At 45.2% G+C, this 14,574-nt stretch overlaps 1 protein-coding gene across 1 annotated transcript in view; it reads right to left on the reverse strand.

Annotated features, from left to right (window-relative positions):
• Positions 1-9,617: 9,617 nt before the first annotated feature.
• The window catches only part of LOC125460404 (serine/threonine-protein kinase MAK-like), a 220,914-nt gene continuing 215,957 nt past the window's right edge, over positions 9,618-14,574 (reverse strand). The window contains exon 14 of the mRNA XM_059641068.1: positions 9,618-10,928. Within this exon, the coding sequence (XP_059497051.1) occupies positions 10,768-10,928 (161 nt within the window). The 3' untranslated portion in view covers positions 9,618-10,767. The remainder of the gene's footprint in view (positions 10,929-14,574) is intronic.

Consider the following 14,574-nt stretch of genomic DNA (forward strand, 5'->3'; position numbering starts at 1 on the left):
TTCACAATTTTGTACACCTCAATCATGTCATCCCCCAGCCAAAGGAAACAATCCCAACCTCTCCAATATCTCCTTTAGCTGTAATTCTTAGCCCTGCCAACATTCTAGAAAACTTTCTTTAGCACTCTTTCTAGCAATTATGACCTTCCTGTAATGTGGTGACCAGAAATGCATACAATACTTCAGTTATGACCTCATCAGTGTCTTCTACAGTTTCATCATTATACCCGTACTGTTGTGCTCTATATCTCTGCCAATGAAGAACAGCATTCCATATGCTTTGTTTACATTCTTAACTACCTGCAGATATCTGTGAACTTGCACGCCAAGATCTCTCACTTCAAAGAATCATAGAATCCCTACAGTGCAGAAAGAGAGCATTTGGCTCTTTAAGTCTGCAATGCCCCTCTGAAAAGCTTCCCACCCAGACCTGCCCCTTCGAAAATTTATTCCTGTAACCCCACATTTACCGTGACTAATCCACCTCACCTGCACATCCCTGAACACTACGGGGCAATTTACCATAGATAATCCATCCAATCCAATTCATCTCACTGTCTCAGTATATTTCTGTTTGTTGTGGATTCCCTTTTACTATTTGACCGCCCTGAATGTATTTCCTCACACTTAAAAGAGCTAAATTCTGACTGCCACTTTCCTGCCCACTCCACCAACCTATCTATATCATTTTGGAGCATACAGCTATCCTCTACACTATCCAATACATTGCTAATTATTGTGTCATCTGCAAATTTTCCAAATGTACCCCCAATGTTCAAGTCCAAATTGTTATTGTCAAAACAAACAGCAGGGGTCCCAACATCGAGCCCTGCGGAACACCACTTAAAACAACTTTCTATTCGCAAGGGCAGCCATGGGACTTTTCCCTTTGTTTCATGCTGCAAAACCAACTTCAATTTAATTGACATATTACCCTGTATCCTATGTGCTTTAAAGATAATGGGAACCGCAGATGCTGGAGAATCAAAGATAACAAAGTGTGGGGCTGAGTGAACACTGCAGGTCAAGCAGCATCTTAGGAGCACAGAAGCTGACGTTTCAGTCCTAGACCCTTCATCAGAGAGGGGGATGGGGAGAGGGTTCTGAAATAAATAGGGAGAGAGGGGAAGGCGGACTGAAGATAGATAGAGGAGAAGACAGGTGCAGAGGAGAGTATGGGTGGGGAGGTGGGGAGGGGATAGGTCATTCCGGGGAGGATGGACTAGTCAAGGGGGCGGGATGAGATTAGTAGGTAGGAAATGGAAGTGCGGCTTGAGGTGGGAGGAGGGGATAGGTGAGAAGAAGAACAGGTTAGGCAGGCAGGGACGAGCTCGGCTGGTTTTGGGATGCAGTGGGGGAAGGGGACATTTTGAAGCTGGTGAAATCCACATTGATGCCATTGGGCTGCAGGCTTCCCAAGCAAAATATGAGTTGCTGTTCCTGCAACCTATGGATGGCATCATTGTGGCACTGCAGGAGGCCCAGGATGGACATGTCGTATAAGGAATGGGAGGGCGAGTTGAAATGGTTTGCAACTGGGAGGTGCAATTGTTTACTGCGAACTGAGTGTAGGTGTTCTGCAAAACGGTCCCCAAGCCTCCGCTTGGTTTTCCGAATGTAGAGGTAGCCACATCGTGTACAGCGGATGCGGTATACCACATTAGTGGATGTGCAGATGAACATCTGCTTGATGTGGAAAGTCATCTTGGGGCCTGGGATGGGGGTGAGGGAGGTGGTGTGGGGGCAAGTGTAGCACTTCCTGCGGTTACAGGGGAAAGTGCCGGGTGTGGTGGGGTTGGAGGGGAGTGTGGAGTGGACAAGGGAGTCGCGGAGAGAGTGGTCTCTCCGGAAGGCAGACAAGGGTGGGGTGGGAAAAATGTCTTTGGTGGAGGGGTCGGATTGTAGATGGCGGAAGTGTCGGAGGATGATGCGTTGTATCCGGAGGTTGATGGGGTGGTATGTGAGGACTACGGGGATTCTCTTTGGGCAGTTATTGCGAGGGTGGGGTGTGAGTGTGAGGTGCGGGAAATGCGGGAGACACGATCGAGGGCGTTCTCGACCACTGCGGGCTGGGGGGGGGGGTGGAGTTGCGGCCCTTGACGAACGAGGACATCTGGGATGAGCAGGAGTGAAATGCCTCATCCTGGGAGCAGATGCAGTGTAGGTGAAGGAATTGGGAATAGGGGATGGAATTTTTGCAGGAAGGTGGGTGGGAGGGTGTATTTTAGGTAGCTGTGGGAGTCGGTGGGCTTGAAATGGACATTGGTTTCCTCTCCCCATCCCCCTTTGCTGATGAAGGGTCTAGGCCCGAAATGTCAGCTTCTGTGCTCCTAAGATGCTGCTTGGCCTGCTGTGTTGATCCAGCCCCACACTTTGTTATCCTATGTGCTTTAACATTTTTTGACCGGTCTGCCATGTGGGACATTGTCAAATGCCTTACTACAATCCATCCACAACACTATCCTGACCAGTCTATGCCTTTCTAACTGGCTGTTTATCTAATTTCTCAGGATTGATTCTAATAATTTGCCTACTGCTTAAGGAAGACTAACTGACCTTTAACTATTTGGCATTTCATTTACACCTTTTTAAGACAATGGAACCACACTTGCATTCTACCAGTGCCTGGCAACATATTTTCCATGATTGGAACTCCTTTAACACTTGCTCTTTCATGATGATTATTTTGTCCAATGTTTCACACTGCTCCTCTTGGATTACTATATTCATATCATCCCTTTCCTTTTTGAATATGGAGTGAAAAATTCATTTAACATTATTCCTATATCCTCTGCATCTTTGCACAAGTTCCCTTCTTCATTGCTGATGGATCCCACTTTTTTCCCTAACTGTTCTTTCACTTCTTATATACTGGTAAAACATCTGTATTTTCCTTTCTCTTGTTTGCTAATATTTTTTCATGTCCTCTTTTTGACTTCCTTATTCCATTTTACTTGATCCCTGTACTTTCTATACTTTCTCCTCTAGGCTATCTGCAGTGTTGAGTTTATCTATGACTATCATTGGCTTCTTTTAGTCTTCCCCTGAATTTTTCTAGAAAACCATGATTTTACAGAACCATTATTAGTTTTGGAGGAAACATGTCTGATCTGTACCCTAAGGATCTCACTTTTTATTGCCTCCAACTGGTTTACCACTGATTTATCCTTGAGCAACCCTGTCCAGTCCACCTCAGCTGAATCACTCCTCAGTTTTGTAAAATTTGACTATCCCAGTTTAAAACTTTTATTCCTCATTTATGTCTTCCCATTTCCATAATGATACTAAATCTAACCATATTGTGGTCTCAATCCCCAGTTCGGTTGCTCAATTTTACTTCACTCACTTGCCCATCTTAATATTACAAAACTAAATCCAGAGATGCATCTCTGACTTGGCTTGTCACGTAGCATTTAAAAGAAAATAATCCTGGACACAGTACATCATGAATTTTCCACCCTCAATGGCCCTCACATTTTGGGATAGTTAATCTCCAACTATTATTGTCCTCTTATTCCTACAGGTAGGAATTTGTCTACACGTGAGTTCTTTTATCTCCAGCTCACTACTTGGGGGTCCGGAGCATACTCCCAGTCGCATGACTTCCCCCTTTTTTTATATCTAAAATAACCCCTGAAAGCCTTATTTATTAACTCTTTAGTATATCATTCCTTCCCACAACTGTAATTGATTTTTTAAACCAATACTACTACCCCTACCTTTCTCGTCACTCGCGTTATCCATCCTGAAAACTCTGCATCCATGGATATTGAGCTGCCACTTTTGCCTTGCCTTTAAACATGTTTCTCTTATATTTTATTATTCATAGTGTCTATCTGCACCATTAGTTCATCTGCCTTGTTTGTAATATTTGTTGCATTGAAGCATAAATATCTCAATCCTGTCAATTTCAAAAAACAAAGTACAAAGAAAAATGCAGCACATATATAGGCCATTTGGCCCTTTGACCGTGCACTGACACATTTCGCTCTTCCATACTAAAACCATCTTGACTTGCAGGATCCATATCCCCTTAGTCCCTACCTACACATGTATTCATCCAGGTGCTTCTTGAATGTATTGCTTCTATCACCTCCTCTGGCAGCACATTCTATGCACTCACCACCCTTAGTGTGAAAAATGTGCCTCATACATCTCTTTTAAACTCCAACCCTCCACCCACACCTTCAATCTGCATCGCCTAGCAATTGATCTCTCCACCCTGGGAAAAAGCTTCACATCTTCCACTGTATCAATGCTATTCATAATCTTATAGATTTCCACCAAACTGCCCCTCAACCTCCTGCGTTTCAGTGAAAACAAACCCAGTCTATCCAAGATAATGGGAACTGCCGGATAACAAACTGTGGAGCTGGATGAACACAGCAGGCCAAGCGGCATCTCAGGAGCACAAAAGCTGACGTTTCGGGCTTAGACCCTTCATCAGAGAGAGGGATGGGGAGAGGGTTCTGAAATAAGTAGGGAGAGAGGGGGAAGCAGACCGAAGATGGATAGAGGAGAAGATAGGTGGAGAGGAGAGTGTAGGTGGGGAGTAGGGAGGGGATAGGTCAGTCCGGGGAGGACGGACAGGTCAAGGAGGTGGGATGAGGTTAGAAGGTGGGAAATGGAGGTGCGGCTTGAGGTGGGAGGAAGGGATAGGTGAGAGGAAGAACAGGTTATGGACGCGGGGACAAGCTGGGCTGGTTTTGCGATGCAGTGGAGGAGGGGACGAGCTGGGCTGGTTTTGGGATGCAGTGGGGGAAGGGATGATTTTGAAGCTTGTGAAGTCCACATTAATACCACTGGGCTGCAGGGTTCCCAAGCAGAATATGAGTTGCTGTTCCTGCAACCTACAGGTGGCATCATTGTGGCACTGCAAGAGGCCCAGGATGGACATGTCACCTATGCAATGCGGGCAGAGAGTTAAAATAGTTCGCGACTGGCAGGTGCAGTTGTTTGTTGCGAACCGAGCTGAGGTGTTCTGCAAAGCGGTCCCGAAGCCTCCGCTTGGTTTCCCCAATGCAGAGGAAGCCACAACGGGTACAGTGGATACAGTATACCACATTGGCAGATATGTAGGTGAACACCTGCTTGATATGGAAAGTCATCTTGGGGCCTGGGATGGGCGTGAGGGAGGAGCTGTGGGGCAAGTGTAGCACTTCCTGCGGTTGCAGGGGAAAGTGCCGGGTGTGGTGGGGTTGGAGGGGAATGTGGATCGGACAAGGAAGTCGTGGAGAGAGTGGTCGCTCCGGAAGGCAGACAAGGGTGGGGATGGAAAAATGTCTTGGGTGGTGGGGTCGGATTGTAGATGGTGGAAGTGTCGGAGGAAGATGCGTTGTATCCGGAGGTTGGTGGGGTGGATTCTAGTGAGGACTAGGGGGATTCTCTTTGGGCAGTTATTGCGAGGGCGGGGTGTGAGGGATGTGTTGTGGGCAATACGGGAGGCACGGTCAAAGGCGTTCTCAACCACTGGGGGGGGGGGGAGGTTGCGGTCCTTGAAGAACGCGGACATGTGGGATGTGTGGGAGTGGAATGCCTCATCCTGCTAGCAGATGCGGCGGAGGTGAAGGAATTGGGAATAGGGGATGGAATTTTTGCAGGAGGGTGGGTGGGAGGAGGTGTATTCTAGGTAGTTGTGGGAGTTGGTGGGCTTGAAATGGAGATCAGTTTCTAGCTGGTTGCCTGAGATGGAGACAGAGAGGTCCAGGAAGGTGAGGGATGTGTTGGAGATGGCCCAGGTGATCTTGAGGTTGGGGTGGAAGGTGTTGGTGAAGTGGATGAACTGTTCGAGCTCCTCTTGGGAGCAAGAGGCGGCGCCGATACAGTCATCAATGTAACGGAGGAACATTGGGGTTCCCATCCCCTATTCCCAATTCCTTCGCCTCTGCTGCATTGGCTCCCAGGATGAGGCATTCCACTCCTGCACATCCCATATGTCCGCGTTCTTCAAGGACTGCAACATCCCCCCCTCAGTGGTCAAGAACGCCCTTGACCGTGTCTCCCGTATTCCCCGCAACACATCCCTCACACCCCGCCCTCGCAATAACCGCCCAAAGAGAATCCCCCTAGTCCTCACATACCACCCCACCAACCTCCGGATACAATGCATCATCCTCCGATACTTTCGCCATCTACAATCCGACTCCACCACCCAAGACATTTTTCCATCCCTACCCTTGACTGCCTTCCGGAGAGATCACTCTCTCCGTGACTCCCTTGTCCACTCCACACTCCCCACCAACCCCACCACACCCGGCACCTTCCCTTGCAACCGCACGAAGTGCTACACTTGCCCCCACACCTCCTCCCTCACCCCCATCCCAGGACCCAAGATGACTTTCCACATCAAGCAGATGTTCACCTGCACATCTGCCAATGTGGTATGCTGTATCCACCGTACCTGTTGTGGCTTCCTCTGCATTGGGGAAACCAAGCGGAGGCTTTGGGACCGCTTTGCAGAACACCTCTGCTCGGTTCGCAACAAACAACTGCCAGTCGCGAATCATTTTAACTCCCCCTCCCATTCCTTAGATGACATGTCCATCCTGGGCCTCCTGCAGTGCCACAATGATGCCAGCCGAAGGGTGCAGGAATAACAACTCATATTCTGCTTGGGAACCCTGCAGCCCCATGGTATCAATGTGGACTTCACAAGCTTCAAAATCTTCCCTTCTCCCACTGCATCCCAAAACCAGCCTAGCTCGTCCCCGCCTTCCTACCCTGTTCTTCCTCTCACCTATCCCCTCCTCCCACCTCAAGCCGCACCTCCATTTCCCACCTACTAACCTCATCCTGCCTCCTTGGCCTGTCCGTCCTCCCCGGACTGACCTATCCCCTCCCTACCTCCCCACCTTCATTCTCCTCTCCACCTATCTTCTTCTCTATCCATCTTTAGTCCGTCTCCCCCTCTCTCCCTATTTATTTCAGAACCCTCTCCCCATCCCCCTCTCTGATGAAGGGTCTAGGACTGAAACGTCAGCTTTTGTGCTCCTAAGATGCTGCTTGGCCTGCAATGTTCATGCAGCTTCACACTTTGTTATCCCAGTCTATCCAACCTTTCTTTATTGCTAAAATCCTCCATACAAGACAACATCTGGTATCCCTTTTCTGTACCCTCTCCAAAGCATCCACATTCTTCTGATAGTTTTGTGACCATAACTGCATGTAATATTCCAAGTGTGCCCTAACTATGGTTCTATAAAGCTGTAGCATAACCTGCCTATCCTTATACTTAATGTCTTTCCAATGAAAGAAAGCATGCCAAAAACTTTTTCTTCTACCTTAACTACCACCTTCTGTGATCTGTGGACCTGTATACCCAGACCCCTCTGCATATCATTACTCCCAAGGGTTCCTTTGCTGAATTTTTTTTTTAGTTATTTCTTTAGTCTTTCTGAGTCACTAACTACATTATAACTAACTACATCACTAACTAATGTTCTACCTCCCATTTCCTGATGTGAATCTGACCCATCTAAGTCTTCACTTCATTCCCATTCCCCTGCCATACTAACCCTAATCCAATAGAACTAGCAAAAGCCTTTGTGAGGATATTTTTCCCAGCTCTGCCCAAGTGCAACTGGCCAGGCTTGTACAATCTAAAACCTTGCTTGGTGCACCATTTCTCCAGCTACACTTTCATCTCATGTATCCTCTTATGCTTGCTAGCACGGGGTATTGGGAGTATTCCTAATTGAGGTCTTGCATTCTAAATTTTCTCCTAACTTCATACATTCAGCTTTCATGTCCTCATCCCTTTGTTTACCAATGTCATTGGTACCTGTGTGTACCACAACCACTGATCCCGCTTCAGAATGTCCTGCAGCTGCTCGGTGACATCTCTGACCCTGGCAGTAGGGAAGCAACATGCCAACCTGGATTCACATCTGTAGTCACAGAATTGCCTTTCTGTACCCCTGACTATTGAATCCCCTATCATGAACTTGGTTGATGCTGTCTTCCCCTGAGAGGCCATTCTCCCCCAATAGTATCTAAAATGATATATCTGCTGACAGGGGTAGCCACAGGGAAATCCTACACTTCCTTGCTGAGCCTTTTACTTTGTCTGATGGTTACTCATTCCCTTTCTGCCTATGCAATCCTCACCTGTGGTGTGACCACCTCACAAAACATGCTGTCCACATTTTCAGCATTGTGGATGCTCCACAGTGGGTCCACATGTAGCTCCTGCTCCAAAATGTGGTTAATTGGACAAATTTCTTGCACACATAGTCATCAGAGAAACTGGAAGCATCGCTTATTTTGCACAATGCACAAAAGGGGCATACCACACATGCCTAATTACTCTCTTTAAGAGAATTTAATTAAGCTAGGGACCTTCCTTCATTTAAAAACTTCAATTATAATCAAAAGTCCCTATCTTTATTTAAGCTAAGATATTATACTTTAAAAACTGTAAGAAAATACGCTGCAGATATCAATTCGCTGTTTATGTTGGGACCATGCCCAGATTAAGACTGAGCACCGTATTCAGTCTTTCAGCTTCATCCACACCATGTCTCACTCCACTCCCCCCATTCTCACTCAACTCAAAAGCACTCTCATTTAGTGAAGCAGCACCCATGGTGCAGACTGGTCAGAACTAAAGGTTCCAAACAGTGATTTGAACTTACATTGGGACCACTTAGAGTCCCATAATGAGGAGATGCTCTACTTTCATTGAATTCACCGTGTTCAACATCTCCAGCTCAAGCTTGCTGCAGTGCTCCAGTGAAGCTTAGTGCAAGCTGCAAATACAGAACTTCATATTCTGCTTGGGAATTCGACAGCCTTCTGGAGTCAACGTCGAGTTCAATAACTTTAGGGCATGAGCTCTCCATGTCCGTACCCCAACCGCTACACACCAGGCCTTGTAATCACTTATTACACACAGCCTATTGTTAGCCACTACCTGTCCCAATTAATAGCTCTTTATCCTCCTAGCTGGTTTGTTATTAACTCAAAACATTAACTGATTTCTCAACACGGATGCTGCCATACCTGCTGAGCTTTTCTGACTATTTTCGTTTTTGTTTCTGTTTTACAGCATCCATAGCTCTTTCAGTTTTTAACAATTAAGGATGGACAATAAATTCTGGTCTAGTCAGCAAAACCCAAATCTCATGATGAATAAAAAGAAATCAGTTTGACAGTTTCTCTGCCATGCAAAATTGATAGTTGTTACTTAAACTTTTTGCACACTAATCAATTTCGACATAGAACATAGAATATTACAGCACAGTACAGGCCCTTTGGCCCTCGATGTTGTGCCGACCTGTCGTACCAGTCTGAAGCCCATCTAACCTACACTATTCCATGTACGTCTATATGCTTATCCAAGCACACCACATATCTGTAAAAGAGTTTAATTTTTATATGTATTTACTCGTTTCCTTTTTACATAACTGTTAAAAGATATATATTCTACTAAGATCAACAAACTTTACTGAAACTCAGTTAATTGCATGTTAACAACTATAGAAATTACTGCATCAAACAAATTATTAAAGAAATGAGAGATTTTCTGGGCAAGGAAACATGTTAAATCTACAGATGAGTTTTAAGAAGCTGAAAATGCAGCCATTAAGACATTTTTTGATAGATTAGATTGCCTACAGTGTGGAAACAGGCCCTTCGGCCCAACAAGTCCACACTGCCCCTTCAAGCATCCCACGCAGACCCATCCCCTTATAACTCACACACCCCTGAACACTACGGGCAATTTAGCATGGCCGATCCACCTAGCCTGCACATCTTTGGACTGTGGGAGGAAACCGGAGCACCCGGAGGAAACCCACGCAGACACGGGGAGAATGTGCAAACTCTGCACAGACAGTCGCCCAAGGCAGGAATCGAACCCGGGTCCCTGGCGCTGTGAGGCTGCAGTGCTAACCACTGAGCCACCGTGCCGCCCCTGATAGCTGAAGTGTTATATGATGATCAGTCACTCTTCCTCTGGTGCCAGTAACTACTGTCAAATCTGGGCAAAAAATACTGATACAGAAACAAACATTGCTGGAAAATCTCAGCAGGTCTGGCAGCATCACTGACCTGAAACATTAATTCTGATTTCTCTCCACAGATGCTGCCAGGCCTGCTGAGATTTTCCAGCAATTTTAGTTTATGTTTCTGATTTCCAGCATCTGCAGTTCTTCCAGTTTTTTTTTACATCAAGAAATACTGATCCCTATATTTAAATAATGAAACAAGAAACACATATTACAGTCTAATAGCTGACTTGGATTTTTTGACTTCTTGGTACCATTCATTCCAGACAGTTGTGAAGAAGCATCATTATTGGTAAAGCTCTCTTTTATACAGTAGGAGGACCATCAAGATCTGTTCTCGACTCTCAAATACTAGGTACAATGTCAAGGATAGTCATAATGGTATAACATCTACAAGGTACATGTATATAAACAAAATAATCAATAATTTAAAAAAATGTAAATATTAAAATGCTTAAATAAATTTCTACAAGGAACATTAAATAGTCCAGAGCTGCAGTCATTGCCCATATATTTAAAGTCTAAATGGACTATTAAATTTTGAACTTTGAGAAGACCTACTTGATTCCAAGCTAGAAAATAATCCTGTTAACAATCAAACAGAAAAAAATGTCATCTTAAATGAAATAGTTTTGTATGGGATTTGGTTCACAATCGTTTGAGTTTTCAGATAGTTTTGTTGCTGCACTTTCATTTGGGCTAGCAGCAGTTCCTACGTCAAAATGGTCAGTATGGGCTGATAGCACAGAATGTTGATGGTCTATCTACGGCCACCATACTTAGATATCCAATCAGTTCTTCGATGTATTGACTCAATGGTTGGTGGACGGGGTAAAACCCATGTGGATTTTTTCGTAGCTGGATTACAGTTGCAGCCTGGGAGTTGAGACCTGGTTATTTTGGTTTTCCATGCATCGTAGTCTTGGAAAAAAAATTATTACAGTGAGTACATGATTTTGATTATATGAAGACAGACAATCATTATCTACTTTCACATTCATTGGGCAAATTATGGAATATAGAAACAGGAACAAGCTACAGTCCCACAAAATGTCATTCAGTTAGATTACATCTTATATCTTAACACTAAGTGACTAGTTTGATTCCTTGACCTGTGATTCCTTTGAAATTTACAATTAACTGAGCCTCAACAGCCTTCTGAGAGACACAATTCTAGATTTTCTCTATAATTTGGATTTTGGTAAAGAAATTATCCCTATATGGTCAAGCTTTAATTTTAAAGTTATGGTTCTTTTGTTCTGGACTCTTCCCGGCAAAGGAAATTGTTGCTTTCTATCCAGAAATCAATATTGAGTTCAGAGGGCTGCAGGGTCCCAAGCAAAAAATGAGATGCTGTTATTCCTGCTTGCACTAAACTTTGTTGGAACACTGCAGCAAGCCTGAGGCAGAGATGTTGGCCTGGGAACATATTGTTGTGTTAAAGTGGCAGGCAACTGGAAGCTTTCTGGCAAGCAGAACGTAGATGTGAGGTGATCACTCAGACAATGCTTTGTTTTCCCAGTGTAGAGGAGACCACATTGTGAGCAGCAGATGCAGTAGACTAAATTCTGTGAAGTCCAGGTGAAGTGTTGCTTCACCTGGAAGGTATGTTTGGGCCCTTGAATACTGGGGAGGGAGGAGGTAAATGGGCTGGTGATGCACCTTCACTGGCTGTGTTTCGAGATGCCGCTACCAGACATATATTTCCCTCCCTTCCCTTGTCCAGCTTCCGCAGCAGCTGTTTCCTTCGGGACACACTGCTCCACTCTTCCTTTACTCCCAACAGCCCCACACAGCTGCACGGCACCTTCCCCTGCAACCGGATTAGATGCAACACTTGCCCACTCACCTTCTCCCTCCCCACTATCCAAGGGCCCAAACATAACGTCCAGGTGAAACAACACTTTACCTGCACCTCCAGAATCTAGTCTACTGCATTCACTGCTCATAAAGTGGTCTCCTCCACAATGGGGAAACAAAGCATAGACTGGCTATTTCGCAAAACATGTACGTACTGCTTGCAAAAAAGACAGTGAGCTTCCAATTGCCTGCCACTTTAACATAACACCCTGTTCCCCGGCCCACATCTCTGCCTCAGGTTTGCTGCAGTGTTCCAGCAAAGTTCAGCGCAAGCTGGAAGAACAGCATCTCATTGTTCGCTTGGGGACCCTGCAGCTCTCTGGACTCAATATTGAGTTCAATAATTTCAGGGCCTAAACTCTCCCACATCCTAGCCCTATACCAGGCCTTATTATCACACAGCCTGCCATTACTCATTACCTACAGTTAGTCACTAACAGTTCCTATGAACAGCAATTTACCCTCCTAGCCAGATCATTATCAAGTCCTTTATCTATCCAACTGTTCTCCTCTCTCTTTGGGCTCTATCCTTTATCCTACTGTTTACTTCCTACCCCATCACCCCCCGCTCCCATCTTCTGCACATAAATAAACATTTTCCCAGCTACCATCAGTTCTGAGGAAGGGTCACTGGACCCAAACATTAAATCTGATTTTTTCTTCACAGATGCTGCCAGTTGTGCTGAACTTTTCCAGCAACTTCTGTTTTTGTTCCTGATTTACAGCATTTGCAGCTCTTTTGTTTTTTCTAGACTTTAAAGGGATATGGGTCAAATGCTGGCAAATGGGACCAGATGAATTTCGGACATTTGATTAGCTTGGATGAGTTGCTCAATTTCCATGTTAAACATCTCTATGACTCTAAATCCCCTAACTCCCCATGAAAGATTATCTTGGACTCCACCTTAGTGTGTGGCAGACATCAAAGTTGCCTGTACAAAAATGAAGAATGGAAAAGCCACAGGAATGGGTGGGAACCCAATAGAGATTTTCAAGTTTATAGGAGCAGAGCTGTCATCTCCACAAACTGTTCCTGAAAATCTGGGACAAAGAAGAAATCCCTGCTGATTTCAGGGATGCTGCAACACCACCATCTTCAAAAAAGGAAACAAAGTGGGCTTTGGGAACCACTGATGACTCTCCCTATTGTCCATTGCCCGGAGGATCATCACCCATTTCCTTGCTAGGCACCTTCTCCCAGTCATAGAATCACGGAATCTCTGCACTGTAGATAGAAGCCATATGGTCCATCGAGTCTGCACCGGCCATCTGAACAGCATCTCACCAGGCCTCACTTATGGAACTTCAGTACGAAGATAACAACTTCATCTTCACCCAGAAAAGAATCTTCAAGCCTCACATAACACCTTTGCAGAAGCACACAGTAGAACTGTTCTCAGCTTCAAGGTCAAGAAGGTTCAAATCTTTTGCTAGGCTGTCCTGATCAGGTGTTAGTCCCCCTGCCCAAATCTGCCCAAATGTGGAATATTTCCTAGCGAGGAAACCACCTGTCATCTAAGGTTGACCTCAGGAAGAAGAATCAACATTGCATCCAATCTGCAAGCAATGCCTTTGGATGCTCAAAGATGAGATTCTTCAATGATCTTCCTGCTGATATCAAGTTCTTTGTGAATAAAACAGTCATACTTCTGATTCTTCGCTATGGCCTTGGCCAATGACTTGACCAACATGTAGATGCTACCCCATAGGTGTTTAGTGGTATCATCAATGCTGTTTGAATCAGCATTAGCTGGGAAGGACAGGCATATTAACCTCAACTGAACATGTCAATAGCAGTGTTGTGGCCATGACCATCTGAAGCCAACAACGCTGGGCTGGGATGCCTGAATTCTAGCTGTCAAAGCAGTCTGTTCAAGGAAGGTGTCTGAATGAAAGGAGAATGAAAGAAGCTTTTCAAAGATTCCCTGAAGACTTCCCTCAAGAAATGCACCTTAGACGTCAATGCAGGGGAGACCTTGTCTCAGAAGAAACTGACTTGGAGGAATGTCCTGTATGAAGGGACTCGATTCTTTGAGATACTCGTTGGTAAAATGCAAGTATGGAACAGGAACTGGAGAAAGGAACAGACAATAGACGTTAGAAAATAGACAATAGGTGCAGGATTAGGCCATTTGGCCCTTCGAGCCAGCATCATCATTCGTTATGATCATTCACAATCAGTATCCTGCTCCTGCCTTATCCCCATAACCCTTGACTCCACTATCTTTAAGAGCTCTATTTATCTCTTTCTTGAAAGTATCCAGAGACTTGGCCTCCACTGCCTTCTGGGGCCAGAGCATTCCATATATCCACCACTCTCTGGGTGAAGAAGTTTCTCCTCAACTCTGTTCTAAATGGCCTACCCCTTATTTTTAAACTGTGTCCTCTTGCTCTGGACTCCCCCATCAACAGAAATATGTTTCCTGCCTCCAGAGTGTCCAATCCTTAAATTATCTTACATGTCTCAATCAGATCCCCTCTCATCCTCCTAAACTCAAGTGTATACAAGCCCAGTTGCTCCAATCATTCAACATATGATAGTCCTGCCATACTGGGAATTGACCTTGTGAACCTATGCTGCACTCGCTCAATAGCCAGAATGTCCTACCTCAAACTTGGAGACCAAAACTGCACACAATACTCCAGGTGCGGTCTCACCAGGGCCCTGTACAGCTGCAGAAGGACGTCTTTGCTCCTATACTCAATT

This window comes from Stegostoma tigrinum, chromosome 2 (genome assembly GCF_030684315.1).
Source record: "Stegostoma tigrinum isolate sSteTig4 chromosome 2, sSteTig4.hap1, whole genome shotgun sequence".
Taxonomy (NCBI): Eukaryota; Metazoa; Chordata; class Chondrichthyes; order Orectolobiformes; family Stegostomatidae; genus Stegostoma; species Stegostoma tigrinum.